The sequence below is a fragment of the Pygocentrus nattereri genome, chromosome 29, assembly GCF_015220715.1.
Source record: "Pygocentrus nattereri isolate fPygNat1 chromosome 29, fPygNat1.pri, whole genome shotgun sequence".
Classification (NCBI taxonomy): Eukaryota; Metazoa; Chordata; class Actinopteri; order Characiformes; family Serrasalmidae; genus Pygocentrus; species Pygocentrus nattereri.
In genome coordinates, this window is record NC_051239.1 from 14,001,770 (window position 1) to 14,024,557 (window position 22,788).

Sequence of the window (22,788 nt, forward strand, 5' to 3'; positions counted from 1 at the left end):
TTAAAAGTTAAGAGCTACTACAGATCATTACATTGTTAAAGCTGAATTTGGGCTCTCTGCTGAGCCGCCCGACTTCATTTCGTCTAACATATACGAGAGGAAGCTCATGTCATCAGTGGAGTACATGAAAAAGGACTGCTTAGCGTCTGGGACCCTGTCATCGACCTCTTTGAAAGGCACTTTAACTAAAATCCAGAGCAGAAGACGCAAAGGAAAGAAGCTTGTAGCAAACGACCAGGAAGATCCAGAGGGAGAATGTGATACTTGCAGGTAAGTGGCTTTTCTTTCATTTCAACTGGTTCAAACTAATGTCCTACAAGTATGTTCAGAACTGTTCATTCATTGGTCTTTAGCTCACATGTTCATTTTTAGGGCTTTCCTGTTCAGTTGGGAGCTCATTGAACTTCTCATGATGAATTGTAGAATTGAAAAATATTTCAAGCTTGGAATTAAAGTCATTTGTTCTTTCTGCAGGCTGTTTGTTTAACATTGCAATACTATTGTCTGGGAACCAGTGCCCAACTAATATATATGCATATATTTTTACCTCCTTTCACAGTCTCTCTCTCCCTGCTTGCGGCAGTCGCAATCGCACAGTTCGCAGGATCCTGGTAGCCTGCGTCGTCTCCTTCCTTGCCCTGTTTTCCGCCATGGCCGTGGACTTCAGCTCCAGCTTGGCTCAGTGGCAGCACACAGAGGACTGCCTCGGTGAACTGACCTCCTGTAGAACTAATGCAACGCTCCAAATCATTACTGAACTCCAAACGATGAGAAACGCATGCTCGTCAAGAGAGAGCAGAAATAGTGGGCAAGAGATATTGCCAAGTTTCTCATTCAGTGTGCTGTCGGTGGTCAGTCACCATTGTACAGGTGTACAAACAGATGGCCATGGACAGCCTTGTGGTGCAGATCTCACTGAGCTTTGCAAACATCTTCGGTCTGACTTTTTGGAGTTTGTTAATGAGTCATGGAGTGATGAGCCAACTAGTATGAATGCAACCACTTTTGTCACACTTGCGATTCAAAAAATCTTACACTCCTCCGGCATTGGAGATGTAGACGTTGGTCTTCTGAAGTACAGTTCAGACTGGGCAGACCTGCTCACTGTGAAACTTCTCATTACACTCCAGGAGCTGAACTATCAGTGGATACTGGGTGAAGGAGGGGCAGACTTCCAATATAAATGGTCACAAACAATGACCCTTCTGATCATCCTCCAAAACATGTCTGAGAGCTTCCAGAGCTGTTGGATGGAGAACTTTGGCCTGGAGCTCCAGCTGACTCAACTAAAAGACTTTCACCCACTCTTTTCCCTCTGCAGCCCTGGTTCCTCTTTGGAAGGAGCCTCCGCGTTCATTCTTACGTTGGGAAACATTCAGAACTGCTTTCTTTCCAAGGCCACATTGGCCTTGAAGATGAAATCCAGAGATATCTCCTCCAGCGTGAGCCTGAAGATATGTCTGCTAACCATTGCATGTCTCATCTACCCCATCGTGCTTCTCTCCTTTAAGGAAATGACAGAGTGGATCCAGGATTACGCTCAGAGCCTGAAGGAAAGGACGGAGGACCTGAAGACTCAAAGGCGTCTTGCTGAGGATCTCCTCCACCAGATGCTGCCCAAATCTGTGGCCAAGCAGCTGCGGAAAAACAGACACGTGGAAGCTGAAAGCTATGAAAGTGTAAGAGATTTAGCAGCCTAAATCCATTTTATGTGTTAAGTATAGTTGCTTTAATGACTCCAGTAGAATTAAAAGCAGTTTAGCAGAAAACAACGTGAGCAGAGAAATACAAAAGAAACCCTTATAGAATTAGGGAACTGCAGAATTGCTTAGTACATTCAGCATCTGTTAGTTTGTTTGGTGCTGTTCCTCTCTTTTTGGGATATTTTTGATATAAAATAAAATGCTAAACTTCAAAAGTAAGAGGTGTGAGCAGCAGCAAAACGGTCCAATTGCTGAAAAAACCCAAAATGAAATCAACCACATAGGTGTAATTGCCTGAGTAAAAAGTAGATTTCTCACAAATACAGGTATGTAAAAAAAATTATATATTTAATTTAAAAAAAATCTATATATACATGTGTGTATGTGTGTGTAATGTACTATATTATTGTTATTACTATATTATTGAAACTATTTAGCAAATACTACCCACCTTCATGTAGTGCAAAGAAACAGGCACGATGAACTACATTAAAAAATATCCCAGAAAATGAAAAACAAAACCAGGATTTCAGCTGCGCTACATGTGCTGTTCTGGGTTAAACGGCTCGAAAAACAAGCTTTCAGAGAAAGGGTCAGTGCAACTGTTCTGCGTTTAGCAGATCAAATTGATGTTTAAAGAGAAGTCCATATTCATTAGGCATGTTGGCAAGATTGCAGTATATGGAAGGAGCACATGCTCCCATTTTGTTTGTTCTTATTGTTGCAATAATTGCCTGTAATTACGGTATTACATATTCATTAGGAGATAAAACAGCTTATGAGGGAGAGAGGAAAATTGTGGGTATCTCGTGAAGGATGGCAAATGAGGCGCATAGCAGGTCATTTTCCCTCTTTTGTTACAACATGCAGGTTCTTCACCTAAAGATTCAGTGGAGTCTCAAAGCACATACATTTAGGGCTAAAGATATTTAGAGAGTAGAGTTCATTTATCATTACTTTAAAATGGGATCTCAGGAGAATGCACTAGATTATTTAAACGCAGACAAATTTACATTTTACATGCTTTTGTAATTGGATTGGTATGATATCTGTATTTAATTGTCTGTTTGTAATGTTCTCTATTAAAATGCACTCATTTATTGTTTGTCCAGTCATATGTAGTCTATTATATAAATATGTGACAGTTCTAGTTGGTTCTCTCTCTCTTTAATCTTCAAGGTGACCATTTTCTTTTCGGATATTGTGGGTTTCACTGCCATATCAGCTTCCTGTACGCCACTGCAAGTTGTTGAAATGCTAAACAATCTGTACATGTGCTTCGACACACGCATCGACTCTTATGACGTCTACAAGGTAAGAACTGACATTATTACATGATTTCTGAGGACCACAACATGTCATTTTGATACATGGGAGCAGTCTTTTGTTTCTTAGCAGTCTCTCGCTACAGCCTACCTTTCTTTTTAATATGACACAGTCAGTCTTAAAGAAGATCATTTTTATTGCCTTCTAATACATGCAGACCCAGTGAGCCTGTAAGTTGTATTAAAGGAAAATGAAGACTTCTGCATAATTGTAAAATTTCCATATAATTCAATCAAGATGTAAACAAAGTTATTCAGAGTGGTCTGATGAGAAATAATGCATAGTGAAAAAAAGCTTCTTTATTTGTTTTATTTGCTATGACCAGTGATTCTACATGTGTTTTTATATATAATGATGATAATGATAAAATAGTGGTAAATAAGGAAAATAAAGAATTTTCATTGGGGACTGTTTTGTCATACTGTATGTACCTCTCCAGCATAAATGAATGTATAAAATACTATGAAACAACTCAGACATCAGTGTATTTGGGACCACTTCATGTAATAACTTTCTGTGAGGGTGAGCTTTTAGGGGCACTAAACGCTTTGGACATCTGGTTCCTTTCACCACCACTGTGAACAAATCTGTACATTTGGTAGGTTTAATCAAGAATGGACTTATTTACTTGATTCAGATTTGAATGCTGGTTCCACATGGATGAAATACACCACGTAAACATCATTACTGTTGTTCATTTTTCTTATTTTTGCCAAAAGTTGTGTTGGTAGAGTGTATTTTATTAATGTGGAATCGATATACATTCAAATCAAATAAATTCAAAGCGTTTTTTTACCCTGCAATAGAATGGGTATCGCAGTACAGTCGTATTAGGAATGTACTGTACGTGCAGAATAATGGAGATTTTTTTAAATGATAGTAAAAGTTAGTAAAAGTTCATGTACCAAAAAAATAAATCACTGTCCATGATTACAACCACTGAATCATAGAAACTCATCACTGTAAAGTAAACTGAAGTTGACCTGGTTTCAAACTCTATTCTTTTCTGGCACAGGTGGAGACTATTGGTGATGCGTACATGGTTGTGAGTGGGCTTCCAGAGAGAAATGGTGATAAACATGCAGATGAGATTGCTAAGATGTCTCTGGATCTGGTGGCTGCTGTGAGACAGGTTCCCATTCCTCACATGCCCAACAAACGCCTTCAGCTCCGAGCAGGGATACACACAGGTTTGTGTGAGCCACGGAGTACAAACTAGTAGGAAATGACTTTTAGTGACTTTTGTCATTGCTTAATATTTTAAACTTTGAGGCACCTGTATGTGGGCCCACAGTTCAAGTCTTACGATTAATACTGAGTCATTCTAACATTTAGGGCTTACAAAGATAAATAAAAGAAAATGAATAGTTAATTATGGTTTGTTTGAATGTAGAATTATTTACTGTATACAAATCATTTAGAATAAAATTTTGTTATATTAACATACATTTTAAAAAAATGCTGTTTTCATTGCCCTGTGAAATACAGGTTTTGTTAGAAGAGTGCTAATATATAAATTATTAATACAATCAACACTCAACAGTCATGTGAAAAACTGAATACCCTGGTACATTTCTTGTTTATTTTCTAAGGTAAAACATTAAATTAACGCATCCTTTACAGGGAATGAACTTAAGTATGACATTTGTCTATTCATTTTAGTGTACAATTTATACATAAATGTTTTTGAAGGTACAAGCCCAATGTTTTATATTTCTGTTTTTTTGTCATAGGCCCATGTGTAGCAGGTATTGTGGGCTACAAGATGCCCAGGTACTGTCTGTTTGGAGACACAGTCAACACAGCCTCCCGAATGGAGTCAACCAGTCTGCGTATGTGTCTGTAACATAACACATCTCTGATAAACACTCTTACATAAAGACAATGATAATCCCTCCAATACTGCACTTTCAACCATATATGAAGTTTTAACGATGTTTGCAATATGTGATCATGGAAAATGTTATATAAAGACGAATGTTATATAAAGACCACCTTTTGGCCAGAGGGAAGTGTCTGTTTTATGCCGCTCGTCACATTCATGAATATTTTCAGTCACTACATCACCATAGAGACAGACGGCCATTTCAGCAATGCCTGCATCATTCTTCATTCAGTCTTAGTTCCTCATCATGGCATCTCTCCCCCCCTCTGCAGACCATGAGCTCTTTTAACATGGGCTACATTTATCATTATACAGTCCATTATGCTGATATGTGCAAAATACATTTGAGAGCATCATATGTGTTATACATCTAAAATTGATTAGAATTAAACCCTCAAGCGTCTACAGTTGTTGTTTAGCTGTGTACTATTTAAATGTAATTTCATGTAGTAGTGTGCAACCCTTTATTTATTTAACGTCCAGTCAAAATGGACATTAAATTAAAGTTATTCTTTTTCATTTTTTTGTATCAGAAAAAGTAGAAAAAAAACTAAATATAATTTCACACATTTCAGGGTTTGTTTGTCCACCCTTTGCCTTCTGGCTTCTGTTCCTTGGTGGCGACTTGATTTCAGTTTTTCAAAGAAATCTGCAGGCATATTTTTTTTTTTTCCAAAGTTCAGTCTTCACCTAGTTCAGTCTAATCTCAAACCCATTAAATGATGTTGAGGTCTGGACTCTGGACTCTGAGATTCTGAGAACACCAGCAGCTTCTTTGTTTGATTTGCAAATGAAGATGAAAGATTGAAGTACTGATGGGATGGTGACAGTTTAGTGGTTTACCAGTTAGGAGTCCCATTTTCTCTTTATTTGTTATACTGTTATGAACTTACATAGGAAATACATATATGTTCTATGCCACTTATCCTTTTGGGGCACAGAGCCTATCCCAGCGCTCATTGGGCATAAAGCAGGAAACACCGTGGACAGGTTGCCAGTCCATCACAGGGCCAACACACAGACATATACATATACAATCATATACTCACGCCAGTTTAGCATCTCCAAATTACCTGTCTGCATGTCTTTGGGCTGTGGGAGGAAACTGGAGCACCCGAAGGAAACATTTTGAACTTCAGTTTTGGGAATAACTGAAGAATTAAGAGTTTCCAAAACTGAAGTTCAGGTGGTCTCTGACCTCTGCACAATAGTATAATTACATAATTAATTGCATAGGTACATAATTACAATTAGATTTATGTTTCATTTATATACTGCATTGTCAGGTTTAGGTCTGCACTTCGAACTTTAAGTTTGTTTAGATGTCAAATCGCCATAAATGCAAGGAATCATTCTTTATGCAATACAAGACTGTACACATTATATTTTCATCACAACTTGCGTACAGTGTATCACTTTTTTTTTTACTTATGAACACAAATATATTGACCTAAAGTGATTTTTACATGATGTGTGGCATTGATAAGTCATAAACCATTTGAATGTGCCCCTTCATAAATTAAAGGGTAAAATGGTTCCCAAAGGAACATTCAAACTGTGCCATGAACTGTCCTTTGATTATTGTTACAGCTCAGAAGGTCCATGCGAGCTCTGCAACATACCTGGCTCTTATGAAAGACAATGCGTATGAGCTCCAGCTAAGAGGAGAGATTGAGGTGAAGGTAAGTGTCAATTGTGCATTACAAAAAACCCACATATTAGAACTCAAAGGCATTCTGTTGCATTTTTGTACATTAGCTCCCTTACCTCCTCCCCTATAGACCTTACAATCAATCTATATATTTAAAAGCCTAGGCTGTTTACTAATAACAAAATAAATTTCACCACCAAGTAAATATCTGATGTAAGATGATCAAATTAGTTTAATATTGTTTAACATTTACTAAGATTTAGCTATGATAATATATTGTACTGTGTGCCTTTTTACCCTGTTATTTATGGGCTCAGCTTCACTGCTATTTACTACTTTCATTTCCAGGGAAAAGGGAAAATGAATACCTACTGGCTGGTTGGTCACAAAAACTACAGTGTCCAGAACGACAGTTTGGTCTGTCACTGGAATCCTAACCTGTCTAGGAAAAAGAAGACACTTATAGAGAGCAATGCTTCAGTAGGGAATGTGAGTACATATATGATGGAATATTGGAACAAATGTGTTATTATGTAAAGTAGTGTGCAAAGCACCTGAGCAAATTGCTTAAAATTGCTTTAAATATCAGCAGCAAGAGTAGTTTTGCTAGTATCTAGATTACTTATATAGTAAAAAGCCACAAGAATTTCTTGTTTTCCAAAAAGGAATAGAGACCTTGTGTGCTATTCTGATGAGTAGAGGTTCCAGACTTCACCTCAACATCCCCAGCTCTGCATATATTTGTTCAAATCTGCCATCAGCATATCTGATTTAACTTACTGATGCATTGATTGAGCCAAACAAAATTTTTAGATGATAACAACATTAAGTAACAGGTCACCTCAAGAGGTTTGAAGTCGCTTTTGCATATAATATTCTCAGGTGGCAGAATAGTTAAATTCTTCCTTTGTCCTGCCACACCTGATTCCACTAATGGCGGTGTGATTATTAGTCACAACAGATTTGTTAGAACAGGATAAACTTTAAGTTTTGGCACTCCTTAACTGGCTTTGAACAACTCTGCCTTAATGATTCATACAGTCCATACAAGTCTTCTGTGTCATGATGAAAAAATGGCACATGCCAAAGAAAAACAAAAGGGTGGATAAATCTTCCCTGAGGAGAGCAGTGCAAATCAATTTGAGAAGACATAATATAAAGAGGGCGGCACGGTGGCGTGGTGGGTAGCGCTGTCGCCTCACAGCAAGGAGGGCCTGGGTTTGATTCCTCGGCCGGGTGATCAAGGTACTCTCTGTGTGGAGTTTGCATGTTCTCCCCATGTCCTCCAGGTTCTCTGGTTTCCTCCCACAGTCCAAAGACATGCATTCAGGCCAATTGGACATGCTAAATTGCCCCTAGGTGTGAGTGTGTGAGTGACTGTGTTTGTCTGTCTGCCCTGCGATGGACTGGCGACCTGTCCAGGGTGTATCCTGCCTTCCGCCCGAAGACTGCTGGGATAGGCTCCAGCACCCCCCTGCGACCCTGACGGAGAAGCGGCTTAGAAAATGGATATTATATGTTGGATTACATGTGTGTTTGGCAAACATGTGCAGTGACTATGAGGCTACATCTCGGATCAGCTTTAGCCCAGAGAAATCAGTGGCATTCCTGGACATTGTTGATATACACTATATTGCCAGAAGTATTCACATACCCATCCAAATCATTGAATTCAGATGGTCCAATCACTTCCATACAACCTTATGTGTAAGTTGTATAGTTATAAGAGTGAGGAGCTGAAGTGTAGTTAAAAGGTTAATACACTGCATTTTTGTATTTTTTTTTGTGTAATTTGCAGTCCAGCATCACAGTGCAGAGCATAAGTGAGAGTGCCACGCCGCTGTCTCAGAGTGAGGCTCCACTCAGGGTGGAGGGCTCGGAGGTCACTATCTGTGTGTCAGCGCAGGTGGAGAACCGAGCAGGCAGCTACGGAACGCTGGGCTCCATGATGGGCGGTGAGGAGAACCCCCCCAGCCCACAGGCCCACAGAGAAGCTTCTATACCAGGCTTGGTGCCACATTGCTAAATGGGACTGACAGTAAAAAAAAACATGTGAGATTTGTGTAGGATTCTTCTTGGCAAATGAAGATGAACGTAGGCTTTAAGGGGAACCACCAGTTTTTAAAAATAATTCAGTTTGAGATGTATACAAAGTCATTCGGAATGGTTTGATGTGAAATGGTTCATTTTAGAGAAACAACTTTGATTTCTTCATAGTGGTGGTGATAGGAACCAGGAGCCGTGATGTTTATAATGCAAATATGAGTCTTCTGAGTTTTTATGTTGATAGTGCTAAAATAGAGATAAATAAAAAAAAATACTATTTTGCCTTGTGATACCCAGCATGTACCTCACCGCTTTGACTGGATTAAAAGAAATAAGTTTTAGGCCAAAACCTTACTGCATGAAAAATTCATAATCATTTCATGCAAAGTGGGTTTTGCAGGTATTAAACACTTCAGTACAACTTTTAAAAAAAATGTTCTGCTATGTGACAAACTTTTGCATCACTGGCATACTTCATGTTATAGCCTGTTTCCTAGACCCAGATCAAGTCCAAGCCTAGACTAAAAAGAATTTCCAATGGTTCACTACAGGCACTGCAGTTTAGTCCATGACTAAGCTCAATCTAGGTTTAGGAAACCAGCCCTTATATGTGATAATCTCAATTAATGCCTAGGATTTAAATAGATTATAACATAATCCTTGTAAATATCTAAGATCTGAACTATTGAAATTTTTTTGTTGTTTGTTTCAATTTTTAGTGGCACTGCAGTTTGAACCAATTAGGTAGAATGGGCCATATATATTTCTCTCCCGAATGCTGATATAACCTAATATAGATAGCAGACAGTTTCAAAGCAGTGACGTTTTAGTTGAAGTTATGTGCTCCATTCTAAACAGCATCCAGGCCAAGCCTGAGAGCTTCTGTCATTTTATTGTTTCTCTTTCAGTTTTCCACACCATCTTATTTCAAATATTGTCACCACCTCAACTGAAGTTTATCAAAACAGATTGACGGGTCCACATAAAAAGTCCAGTCTATGTAGATTAAGTGCAACAATGAGAGATCAAGGATATTTTTTCACCCAGTTAGAAGGTAGACAGTAAAACCGGTACTTGTGCCCCCCAAACAGAGGGTAGAGATCTAATTTGAAGCCATAGTTTAGCTTTAGCCAGTTTGGTTTGCTTTTGAGCTTTAATCATTTATGCTATATGCTGTCTAGCTCCTGACAGCACTTTGTTGTGATCAGTACTCTGTTCCTGTGCATTTCTTTTCTGTCAGTGTGGCTTTGTCGTCCTTATTGTTCTTAGTTCTTAAGTCTTTATTTATTTATTTTTGTACTATACAACAGTGAGTTTGTTCACATTATAAGAATAAATGTTATATCGTTCATTACAAATAAAATGCAGTTATTATTTTCTGTGTACTGATTCTGAGGGGTGTCTGGCCCTTCAGTGCATTTACTTCAGTCATGCTGATCTTCAAAGAGCACTAACAAAGTGATCGTCATTAGCAGAAGTGGAATGTAATTCCGTGGAGAAATTGTAGAGCCCCATGTTTAGAGGCTGTGAAAAGACAGTGGCCTGTGCCCTGGAGGAGCCATTGTGTTTCAGTCAAATGAAGGCTGGAGATAATTGCTTAGCTGAAGCACACTCCTCTTAGGCTGCAATTCACAGCAGGCGCTTGCCCAGCCATCTGGGACGAGCCAAGAGCAATTAAGCAGGGGGTTTGTTAACCAGCAAAACAAGGGATGGGGAGGTTGTGCCAACAAACCCTTAAATGATACACGTCTTATTCAGTTGTCAATCTAGATCATTATTAGCCTACTATAACTACTGTACTATACTATAATTACTATAAGTGAGGAAAAGTAGGGTGAACCCACTGTCAGAGACTTTAGAGCTGAAGTCCCTCTGTGTGATCCTTTGTGAGTTGATCAGACACTAGAGGGCGCTCATAATAGAGTCCTATATGAATGGACACCTGTAGGGTTGTAAGCTTGTAATTTGGGTGTGTTTAATCGTTCCTCTTTTTCAGTCTTGCCTTTGTTTTCCCAAAACAGGATAGCTTAAATTGTTTTAACACTGTTGTTATATTTTTTAACACTTTTCAACTCCAGTTTATATGACTAGTTATAGTTGATCAGCTAACCAACCGCTCAGCTCTCGTTAGCTGTAACGCTAGACTCTTAAAAGTGATGGTTCTTCAAGGGTTCTTTAGTAATGAAAATGGTGGTATATATAGCCATGAACACTCAAAAACCCTTTGCATGTTTAAATGGTTCTTTGCATTGTGAAAGGGTTCTTCAGAATGTGCCGTAGATGGTTCTATATAGACCATTTTTGAAAAGGGATCTATACAGCAGCAAAAAAGGGCAATGTCAAGATTTTTGTAATAGAAGAAGCATTTTTGGTGCTGTATAGAACCCTTTTTAAAAAGGTTCTATATAGATCCATCTACAGCACAATTGTCATCAAACTGAAAAACACTTTTGCCATGCAAAGAACGCTTTCACCCTACAATTCCCCTCTGGGATCAATAAAGTATTCTGATTCTGATTCTGATGCTTTAATCATGCAAGTTCAAGCTCATGGTTCTACTTAGGACAATTTCCTTTACTAAAGAAGCCTTGAAGAAGCACCCCAGTCATGGGCTGGAGGTTAGGGAGCCAGCCTCGTGACCGGAAGGTCGCCGCTTCGTTCCCCAGAGCCGACGGCACATGACTGAGGTGTCCTTGAGCAAGACACATAACCCCCGAATGCTCCCCGGGCGCTGCGGATTGGGCTGCCCACCGCTCTGGGCAAGTGTGTTCACTGCCCCCTCGTGTGTGTGTGTGCTCACTAGTGGTGTTTCACTTCATGGATGGGTTAAATGCGGAGGTGAAATTTCCCCATGGTGGGACTAATAAGGGTCTCTTAATCTAATTAATTAAGCAAAATTTTTATGTGTATCTGCCTAAAAATGTATTTGCTGTAGAAAAACGGAAAGGTGCTGCCATGTTTTGATGATTTTTCATTGCAGGTCATCCTTCCACTTTCTCAAAATTAAAGGAGGTTCATGTGTGAATGACTAGAACAATATTAAATTATAACTTTTAGCTACTTAGCTCCATTCACCCCTGTTCACTCAAGACTCTCAGTCACACCCTCTAGCATTTTTGCAATAATGGGATGGATGGGATTTGTATGGAAAAGCTCAGAGTTTAAAATTTTTATTGCAAAGGTTTGAAATGATCATTTGAGCTCAGTTGTCAAGATATAACAATCTAAGACAAGTCCTAAATCACAATTGCCCTCTCAATTGTTGTATTTTCCTATCATACCATGAAATATGTTTTCACATGATTTATTGAATGAGAAACTGATTTAATTGTAAAAATAAATGACAAAGCTTTGTTAATATATGGTTGAAGCTTTTTTGTATGTCAGTCGTTTTAAAATGTTTAGTACAAATGTGTTTTTGGCTTCTACCTTAGTATTTAGTAGTACCTAATACTGGTCTATTATGTGAATAACAACCAGCCGCAAGACTGCAGTTAACAACAGAAAAGTAAAAAGGACATTGTGTCTTTTACACAAATACAATACACAAAACTATTATCTATCATTTTCTTCTAAATGTATCTTAATATAACTGAATTAACATAGTAGTTCATTCAGTTACATTAACACCACTGGTGTTTCCAGTGACCTGCTGTAAAATGTAGTTCCATCTTCATACACTAGGGGTCATTGTTGGCTAATATTTGCATGATTCTGCATGCAGCAAGGGCAACATCTAGTTTTGCAAATGTTTTTTTTAATCCCTGATTGTTGAAATAAAGATTATAATTTAATATAATCACTTATAGTTTAATTTATCAATATAATGAAAGTGTAATAATTTTGCATGTACACATACTGAACTGTTTCTTTCCTATATTTTCATCTATTCTTTCTCACATGCTGCAAACACTGTTGATCAGACTGAGTAACCAATCCAAGTGAAACTCAGCGAGGTAGAGGGGACTTGAAAGTACCGGGCAGGACAGTGGGTCTGTCCCCCAGTTGACTTTTCACACTGAGAGAATCTAGAGGCTCTGAGAGGCACTTTCCATGAGTATTCATGAGCATTTTACAAATTGGACTTGACTGAAAGTGCTTGACCTTGTAATTGAGTTACACACTATTTTTTTCAACCTTCTATGAAAGGGAGATCCTGCAAGACAGCTTTTTGTACATTTCTTTGGTCTGATAAATATTGATGATGTAATATAATACTTAAAAACAGTTGTTGTATGCAAGTGTTTATGTATGGTAGACTAGATGTGATTCAGTAGTAGCTTTTTTAAGTAAATTCACAATTCTAAATGTTTCACAAGTCTAAATGTTTCAACAAAAAAAGAAATACAGCATTGAAATAAAAAGTATTATTTTTCACAATAGATTAGGGGTTGAGACAGTCCCCTGACAATTGAAGGTACCCTATAAATGATGACTTTCTATATATTTAGCATATTAATATATCAGTTAATGCTGTAGCTTTTAATAGACCATAACAAAACCATTGTAAATACTGCAGAAACAGCCTCCGCTTTTTTGGAACATGTCTGTGAGGATTTGACTGCATTCAGCCACAAGAGCATTGGTGAGGTCAGGTACTGATGTCGGATGATTAATTCTGGATGACAAATATCTCTGCAGCTCATCACACAAATACTGGAGATATATATGGGGTCCCATCCCTCCAGAGAACACAGTTCTACTGCTTTACACTCTACAGCCCTGCAGCCAGTGCTTGGCATTGGACATGGTGATCTCAGGCTCATGTATGTCTCTAATAATAATAATAATAATAATAATATAATTTCTTGTAATAAAAGGAAGCATGCATCTAACATCCAACTAACTACCCATCCTATGGGTAATTAAAGGAATACCTCTCACGATGAGAGTCGCACCCATCCATGCTGTTATATTTCTATTGTTATATTCACTGACGTCACCATTAACACTTATATAGCTCAACAATTAACCTCTGCATCACATCATATTAAATGAGGGGCCTGCAAGTCAAACTGACGAGCATCTCTCTCACTCTCTCTCTCTCTCTCCCCCTCTCTCTGTCTCTCTGCACGTCAGCCACACTCACTTGTCTGGAGGTGTGGAAGCTGGCGGCATCATTATTGGAAATGACTCGGTGCACATTCCATAAGATAATGCGGCTGTCACGGGGGCAGATGCCACCGCGAGTGCTCAGCCTTCAAATCTTGTGGCCGCAAGAGCTTAGAAAGAGACCTTTTCCCTTTCCAGACTGATACACTCCTCAGAAAACATATGCACTGCAAACTAAAGCGTCTACTCATCACTTACATAAGCACTCATCAATATAATCACGAGCAAGTGCAAAGTTTCTGACATATAATACTGTGCAAAAGTGAGTCTTCAATTATTTATTTCTAGTCATTCATCCATCCATCTATCCATTTTCTAAGCCGCTTCTCCATCAGGGTTGCGGGGGGGGGGTGCTGGTCTAGTCATTCATATTTTAAAAAATCAGGAAAAATCTGAAAACATTTAAAAGGAAATTGCACAGAAGCCTCAATAAGTATTTAGAATACTCAGTATCCAGTGTTTTCCTGCTTTCCCGTTATTACAGCCTCCATTCTTTTCAGGAGAGTCACTTTGAGTTTTTCGAAGAAACCTGCAGGGATATTTTTCCACTCAAGTTCAGTCCTTGAAGTTGCACATTTTCTGCTTCTCACAATCCAAGTAATCCCAAACAGGATGTTGAGATCTGGACACTGGGATGGTCATTATTCTGAGAACACTATCAGCTTCTGTATTTCAGATTTGCAAATATTCTTCTTTTTTGTCTATTATTGTCCTCAGAAGGTGCCTCCTGACAGCTTCACATACTTTTTAAACCCATAGCATTGAGTTGTGTAAGGATGGACAGAAACACCTGTGGATTATTTAAGGTCTGAAGTAAGAGGGGGGCTTGATTTTCTCCCCTCTTTCAAAGATGAAAGCTTTAAGTATTGTGGTGGTTTACCAGGTCTTGCACAGTTATGGGTCCTATTTTCTCTGTACCTTTCAATAATTCTTTAAACTCTAGTTTAGCTGTTTTTCACTCATTTTCCTTATGCAAGTAGGTTAAATATAATCTCCTGGGAAATGTATCCTGAAAAAATGAATAGTTTGAAGCTTACACATTTCCCTTGCGTGGCAACAATACTAATGACAAGAACTTCCCAGGTCAAGTTACAAGAGAGTTTGTATGTAAATACATCTTGTATCTATATTTTATGTATGTGCTTGTATAAGGTCTGATACTATCACAGTAATGCCCTAAAAACTATCCTTACATATAGATGCATCCTTTTACTAGGAGATGGCCACTGACTTCGGCTTTAATAATCTCCTAACATCATGCTTTATATATTTCCCCTTGGACTGCACTCAGTATATTGCAGTAGATCACGGTCGTCCAGTTGAATAGGGCATGTAAAGGCACGTTCACAGGCCACCTCAATAAATCAGGTAACCTTTCTCCTCCAGTACAAGGCAGTATCACCATGGAGATCCTAAGGATGATATCATGATATCATCTGAAGCCACTGTCCTAATAATTCTCCCTGCAGCAAATGCCACCTATATTTGTGTGGCAACAATCCTAACTCAGTCTAGAGTTGATTTTTTTAATATATATTTGGTCTAACTTTATAAAACTTGCCAGAGACATCATATTTATTCAGTTTCCCTCCTTACCCCTAATGCTGTCAATCAGCCAAGGCATGCTTGTAAAGTCAGCTTCTTTAGTACTGTTCCTGAGCTATCATGAGCTAGGTTGTAGCTAACAAGCAATGGAAATATACAGTATGGTAAATAACCACAGCATGACTAAGATAAAAATTCAGAAATGTATGATTTCTGTGATGCAATATATATTGCTAATCAAAAATACTACAAAATAAATAGAAATAGTAGAATAAATTACAATACTTTTGGATCACATGAACATAAAAACAAAGGAATAGAGAAAGATCATTTTAACAGGTCGACACGTTTGCACAAACACACATAACCTCACATGCAAAGGCTTAACTAAGGCGAAGCATAAAGAAAGAAATCAATAGGCTAAAACTTTGAGCGTGGAGAGAAAGAGAGCGAGTTAGCCTCATTAATTTGCAAGCTGCTTGCCTAAATCATCACACACATACCACAAATAGAAATACGCTTATGGGGTTTGACACAGTATATACAGTTACATTACATATTCACAGAAAGTGATAAAAGTATGCTAAAACCATAGCTACCAACAGTGGCAGCAGTCATCTTGAATTTTGCTTTTGCACATTTTTATACATTTTATATGTCATACAGTCGGAGTGGGGATATAACGGAATACAGTTATTGGGAATTTGTGTTCAGAATACAGAAATTAAGTATCTATTCAGTCCATGCTACATTTGGAAAAGTTAGTATTCAGAATACAGTTAATTTTACATTTTAGGAGATTACTTTTAGAATACGTATGCATTAAAATAAAAAGAAAGAAAAGCAGCATCATTTATTAGCATTTTTATTAACATATTTAGAACCAGTGCACAGCATGTAGCAAACACGCTTTTTTCTCAAAAAGGATGCTTAATTAACAGCTTCTTCACAAACACTGAAGCTCCTACTAAAGCCTGAGTAGACTGATAAATCACTGTGATGAGCCAGTAATTAATCTCAGTGATGCTGAACTCTCTTAATGGATGATGAAACTAATAAGTAGTAGACATGTTCGCAGGTGATAAGCTTTTAGCATCAGTGTTGCACTGGATTCCTGCTCGGGGGATTGTGGGAGCAGCAGTGGACTGAAGCAGGTGGTGGAAAAACGATAGAGAATTTTCAGAGCTTCATTTAAATGATAAGCACATTTTTCAACGAACATATTAACTGAATAATTACATGAAGAAAACTGGCAACCAGTAATGAGAAACAGTGTGACTTAAGAAAAAATACCAATGTTCCAACATGTAAATATATTCCAAATGTATTCCAAGTGCATTACTTTTTTATATATTGTAATGGGATAGTTACTGAATCCATTAAGGACTTCTCCAAAGTGTTCTGCCCAACCCTGCACACAGTGTGCGAAACCACATAACCAAATCTATTAAAGATAAAAGTTTCAGGTAAGTATTCTGTTACTTGAATATAATTTGCATAATGCTAATCGGTGAAGTATGAGCTTCTGTTATGTATATAGCCTCATAGCTCCAGTGTAAAACTAAAGAAGCACACTTGAGACGACAAACAACTCTCAAACTATTGCTTAAAGAAATATCAGTGGTATTAAAACACGTGCTACACATTGCCAATGCATTTCTGTAACCTCTGCTAAAAGCTTTGAAACAAACTCAGAGGAATAAACTGCACAAATAAGCATAAATGCAACCAATCAAAGAAATGAGGAAGTGATTAGAAGAGACTCTATCTGCAGGAAATTAGCCCACATTGGATGTAAGTTTCATCCATCTGCAAGGTGAGGCCTTCATATGGAGTCACCTAACACAAGGAGTCTGCCACATTCCACCCCAAAAATGGTAGTGGCGTAGGACAGGGAGCACTAGTGAGTGGCCCTGGCATAAGGGGCCAAACACGAGGGCCAAATATGCAGATCACTCCCTATGACTCTTGTTCATGTTTATTCTATTCAGCAGAGCTTTGTGCTTGAATGACACAGCCAGTGCTGTTGGGCATTTGGCGTGATTTCAAAGGACGACAGTCATAGCTTATACATGAATATAACAATGACCTGCTTTTAATTAGGAGCTCTCCGACATGCCCGGTGATGAAAGCCTGCTAAATCCAGATGAAAAAGACTTATAGTAAGACTCATTATGAAAGTCTACAATGTAGTTGGCCACCACTGTTAGTCACAAAGGTGAAAAGCTAAAACAACGAAAGGAACTAGAGAGTGGAAGCTATTAAAAGCCCCTGGCTACCCCACGTCCAGATTATTCCAAAGCTCTGTCCTTGAAATGTTGCATTGAAAGGGACAATGTCGAGGGGAAAAATGCATCTTTTATCCTGGCAGTAGTGATTTTTTTAGCTTTGCTGTTCCAACATCCGCCACTGCAGGGAAGCTCGAGCCCCACGGTCAGTCATTCATATCTGTCAGCCAGTTTGCGGGGGAGTGGGCCGGGGGCACTAAAGACAGTTTAATGACTCTTAAGGAAGCTCTAATGGATTCATGCAGCCGATATACGGATACAGAGACAAACAGGATGTACTGGAAGTATGACAAATAAAGAAGGCAATGAAACGGCATAATCTTTTCTTAATTAAAGATATAGAGGGAGATAATGGGAGTATAGCAGCTTTCCAAAATCTCTTTACTGTATTAACAGCAAATATGTACGTGTCCCTTCCAAACTAATTTGTTCTATCTGACTACATTACAGAACAATTACAAAATACAAAAGGCTATTTAAGTTTTGGGGACACTTTGGAATTTTCTCACTATTACTTCCAGGAAAGTAAAAAAGAAAGTGCAAACATTCGGTTACCATAAAACAACAGCTTGTTTACAATTTGGGTAGATTTGGCAACTTCTCGCTTCATGTTTATCAAAGTGTCATCCTTGGTATGAAGGGTAGGTTTTCTTTTCAAACAATGGAAAATGCAGAAGTGCATGAAAAAGTAAAAGAACAAAAGATTTTCACAAGCTCTCTGCATAGCCCTGATGCATCTTGTAATCTGTAATCTGTCTCACCATTCTACACTATAAAACAGCCTACAATGGCACGACCAGCACTCTAAACATGAAAGCAAGACCAGATCATTTTTTCTTTTGAGGAAGACAATATCATATATGTAAACAACGGTATTAGTATTTGTGACAATACCAAAGAAAGAGGTGGGCAAAACGGCAAAATATAACATCACCATACCTGAATACATTTTCATGACGCACAATAGATTTCATGGTATTTTGACACAGACACAATGCACCAGCAGATGCAGATTTACTACTAAAAGCTTTCAATGTAATGATATTAATTCGTCTCACATACTGCACAGCACTAATTCTAATTAAACGTGACTGATTATGCTCTCAATGAAGCACACAGTTGGTCAGTGTCTTTCAAGTACTGTCAATATTCTCAGTAAGTTCAAGAAAACCCATTGTGATGGAATTGATCACAGTAGCAATAAAGTATCGTCATACTGCCCACCTCTTACCAATGTCCTCACATTTTATCACCTTCTTGTGATGCTGGAACTATTCAGCACTTCAGAAGTTTGACCATTTGGGCCAAAAGAGTCCCAGCATGTTCTTTTAACAATAGTTTGAGAAAGAAAACTGTTAAGTCCTTATTTAGGCAAAACCTCCTCTTCCGACCAAGTACGACAAAGGTGAAGCACAATATACCCAAAGTATTATCATTTTTCTTACTTCATTGAAAAGTGACTTAAGGGAAAATTCAAACTTTTGATGGATAGTGTATGGTCAGCAAACAATATCTGTCTGTCAGAACTAATTACCAGCCTAAAAGCATTCTCAAAGTGCCATGCCCAGCAAACTGCTCCTTCACTATCCTGTGGGCGAGATTTCTGTCTTTCTCACTGGTAGATGCACTTCACAAAAACAACTCAAGCTACAGCAGGGGCTCCCAAATGGAACAACGACATTCTGGACTCATTAAAAGCCCATGAGCAAGTTATCTGTCCTAACTCTCTGGAGGAGTATTTCCCACATTAACGCGCCCCTTTTGTGTGAGAATGGAAACTAAGTCGATTCTCAGCTGACTTCATTAAGCTTGAGCTGCTGCTTTTTGCGGGTGAAAATTAGGAACATGTCAGATTTCTTTACTGCTGCCTTATAACTGTTATCCAGCTTGATATATTTTGCTCATGTTAGCTGTTTAATCATGTGTTTGGTGTGATGACTGCGTGTTAGTGAATTGGAACGTTCTGTCATGGCTGTTTGGCTTTGGAGCTTTTGTAACCTATTCATGCTCCACCCACAAATCCGTTCCTTTTTTGAAGTTTGTCATGCTTTACAGAACAGTGTCGTAGCTGTTCTGTCTTATGAGCCCAGTGTAAAACATTGAACAGTCCCCCCACCCATATGAAAATGACTTTTTTCACCTGGTAGCTCGGTCTTCCCCAATCAAACTACCAGGACCCAGAGGAGGAGGGCTACCATGTGCTTTCTCTGAATTGTGTGAAATTTTGAACTAATGCTTACAACATCATTGCACAGCATTACAAGCTTGGAGGAGACTATTACCTGCCACTACTGTTGCATTAACTAACAGATGCCCACACTAGCTAGCATTGCCCTGATTGGTGGGAAGAGAGAGGGCCACCCAGAGAAAGCGAGGCCATTGACGGCTGTCCTCTTGATCCTCTGATGATATGGCCCATGCATAGATGAAGCCCCATGAATGTTACTTTCAACGAATACAAAAATGACAATGCAGTTTGCTTGTTTAACTCGCTATTTTTATTTCTCACACAAGATGCTCTCGAGATACCCATTCGCATCTAACATTGACCTAAATGTTTATGTTAGACTATCTATTTAAGATTATAAATAATGAATATATGTTGCAGGTCATATAGGGTGCAAATAAATCGCTGCTATAGATGAAATACATTATGAATAAGAGGAAGATGGACGTCAGGACTATGGTTGTAGTGTTGAAAGAAGCTAACTGTTGAGGTATACTGTTAAGAAACAGGATCTTTTATTGAGTCAGGGGTATACCTATCTATTTGAGGGGGCACCTGGTTGCTACATGTGCCCGGCACCGTGGGCCCAAGAGAAGTTGCACTCTCTAATCAAATCGCATTTAACCAAATAACGATTAGTAGCACGCATTGATTTTTTTTTCTTCTTCAATATTTGTTCGGAATTTTGACGTTTAGGAACTTTTAGCAGTTTGAAATGCTCCTATGCCGAGTTGTACTATATGTTAGCTAATCGTAAAAAAACAGCTTGGAAACAGTGAGGAATTTGCCACCATGCTAACCAGTAACTCAACAACATGACAAAACAATACACCCCAAACTACATTCTAAATGTAGGTATTTTATAAAAACGCCCCCCCCCCCAATGTTCCTTAAAGTTGCTCAACTTTGCAAAAGTAACCAAGAAAGAATGCATTTGTGTGTGGAACATAGATAAGGCAGTTGTTCATACAGTGTTGCTCATATAATCAGTTTTTAAATGATGATTTGCTCTTGACAGCAAGCTGATAAAAAACTAAACATATTCTTGCTACGTGATTTGACTTTCGTGGTCGTGTTTAAGTGACTGGAGTTAAATATAGCAATAACTGGAGCTAAATATATCAAATTAAGCCTTAGTTCCACTAAAATAGCTTTATCTCTGTGAGAGGCGACAGCACAGAGGTTACCATACCAGAGCGGACTGGTATGCAGCCGGACGGATAGCGGCTGACCCCCAGGACGTGATTTAATGGAGTGAATGTGTGTGTTGATTCTATGGGCTCTGAGTGTTGAATGGTAAAGCATGTCTTAAGAAGTACCAGTAAACCCTTCCCTTAGCAGCACCCCAAGAGATGATGTGGTAATCTGAGATAGCATGGTGTGGCCTAAATTGAATAGCTGCATGCTACTCATACTGCCTGTTCCCAAATGACTCTTCAACAATATTTAACTTGTCCATTCAAGTTCATGGTAGTGTAAAATAGCTTCCCATTCTCATGAACAGCTTTTTGGGAACAGTCTCCAGGAATTGGTAACCATTTTAAGAACCAGTTGTGACTGGATTGAAAAGCTCATAATACAGGCTCAAAGTTTACCTCAGAATATCTTTCAGTTTATTTATTATTATAATAGTAGCCACAGTTGACATCACACTGGGTTCTGTTTATCCATTGGTTTAGTTCTTCTTGTTTGGGATTGGTTCCTTGTATTCAACCATAAAAGTTCAACTCGTTTGCATGCATTCTCTTGCATTATGGCTGTAAGTGTGTCAATGATGAATTATATTAAAGCTTATTTCTCTGAAGTAAACTAATTCTCTGAAGTCTGGCACCTGGTAGTAGTCATTTTCTAAGTATTTCACTTTTCTTGCCATCTATTTTCCTGGTATATACCAAGAACAAGAAATAAAACATAAAGACGATGTTTCTGCATGTTACTATGGGGAAGATTTTGATATATCCTGAAGGTTAGGCAGTAGTTAGATTTATCTGTGTCATCTTTTAAAGACCATCGTTACAGTAATACTAATCAGTGGCAATCATCTGCTGAGTCTTCCAAATCTTGATGACTGTAAATCCAGGTTGGGAGAACCGTTTAATTGATCATTACACGCACGTCATGACTGCCACACTCCAGCGAAGCCCAAAATAAACTTGGATAAAATACCTTTCTGCAGGTGGTTAAAAGTCAACCAGACTTTCCTGGTTGCATTCACAAAAGTACTTTTAGTAGTGCCTCTTCAATGATTTGTGAATGGGAAAAGAAACCTTAGCATGCTAGCATGCTGCTTTGGTTGTCAGTTTTTCGGGAGGGCTAACATTCTTGCTGGACTGCAGCTATGTCCAAAAGATAAGACTGAATGACAGTGTCATCCAGCAATGTGTGAAGATGCTGCCGACAGGCTCAACTCTGAAAGGACATGTACGATAGACCATCCTGACCATTATCAGCTGTGAGATTCCTCCAAGAGACATGAATATGTGTGAGTAATGCCGAAGGGTCAGAGTGCTAATATTTTAGATGTTTAGGATCAGGATCGCCATTAAAGTTTGGTGGGGTGTTTTGCCCTAAAAGGAAGTAGATCATGTTACTGAACCTCTGAAGCAACCGTGTTTACTTCAAAAAAAAAAAAAAAAAAAAATGAAAGCATTTTGTTGAACAATTCAACACATCATCCACTCACTTTGTGTGTTCATTGCTGCAATCGCAGTTCCCAGAATAGTGAATCAGTCGGATTAGCTAAAGACCACTAACAATTATGTGAAGAGAAGGTGTAGGCCCACCCACATCTCCAGCAGAGGTGCAATATACAGCTAAGACTGCAAAGTGTAGATCTTAGCCTCTTTCAGGGAAGGTTATTTAGGGCCAAGACAATATACCAAATATCACCAATTTACTGCTTCTTGTGGCCTACCACCAAAAAGGAGAGTGTAATCTCCAAGAATGTGGAAAGACATGTTCAAGACAATCCACACATTGCGCCATCAGACCAAGACAGGGCTGGA

General features: G+C 38.6%; 1 protein-coding gene across 1 annotated transcript; it reads left to right on the forward strand.

The window, feature by feature from the left end:
- Positions 1 to 8,947, forward strand: LOC108432092. Its single transcript, XM_037536008.1, has 8 exons — positions 1 to 270; positions 560 to 1,679; positions 2,883 to 3,017; positions 4,045 to 4,219; positions 4,763 to 4,861; positions 6,505 to 6,596; positions 6,914 to 7,054; positions 8,364 to 8,947. The coding sequence occupies exons 1-8, from the start codon at positions 107 to 109 to the stop codon at positions 8,589 to 8,591; spliced, it is 2,154 nt and encodes a 717-aa protein (XP_037391905.1). The 5' UTR covers positions 1 to 106; the 3' UTR covers positions 8,592 to 8,947.
- The last annotated feature ends 13,841 nt before the right edge of the window (positions 8,948 to 22,788 follow it).

Coding starts and splice junctions, on each gene's coding strand:
- LOC108432092 (XM_037536008.1), top strand. CDS start 107: ATGTCATCAGTGGAGTACATGAAAAAGGACTGCTTAGCGTCTGGGACC. Junction 3,018..4,044: donor ACTCTTATGACGTCTACAAG/GTAAGAACTGAC, acceptor TTTCTGGCACAG/GTGGAGACTATTGGTGATGC. Junction 4,220..4,762: donor CCGAGCAGGGATACACACAG/GTTTGTGTGAGC, acceptor TTTTTGTCATAG/GCCCATGTGTAGCAGGTATT.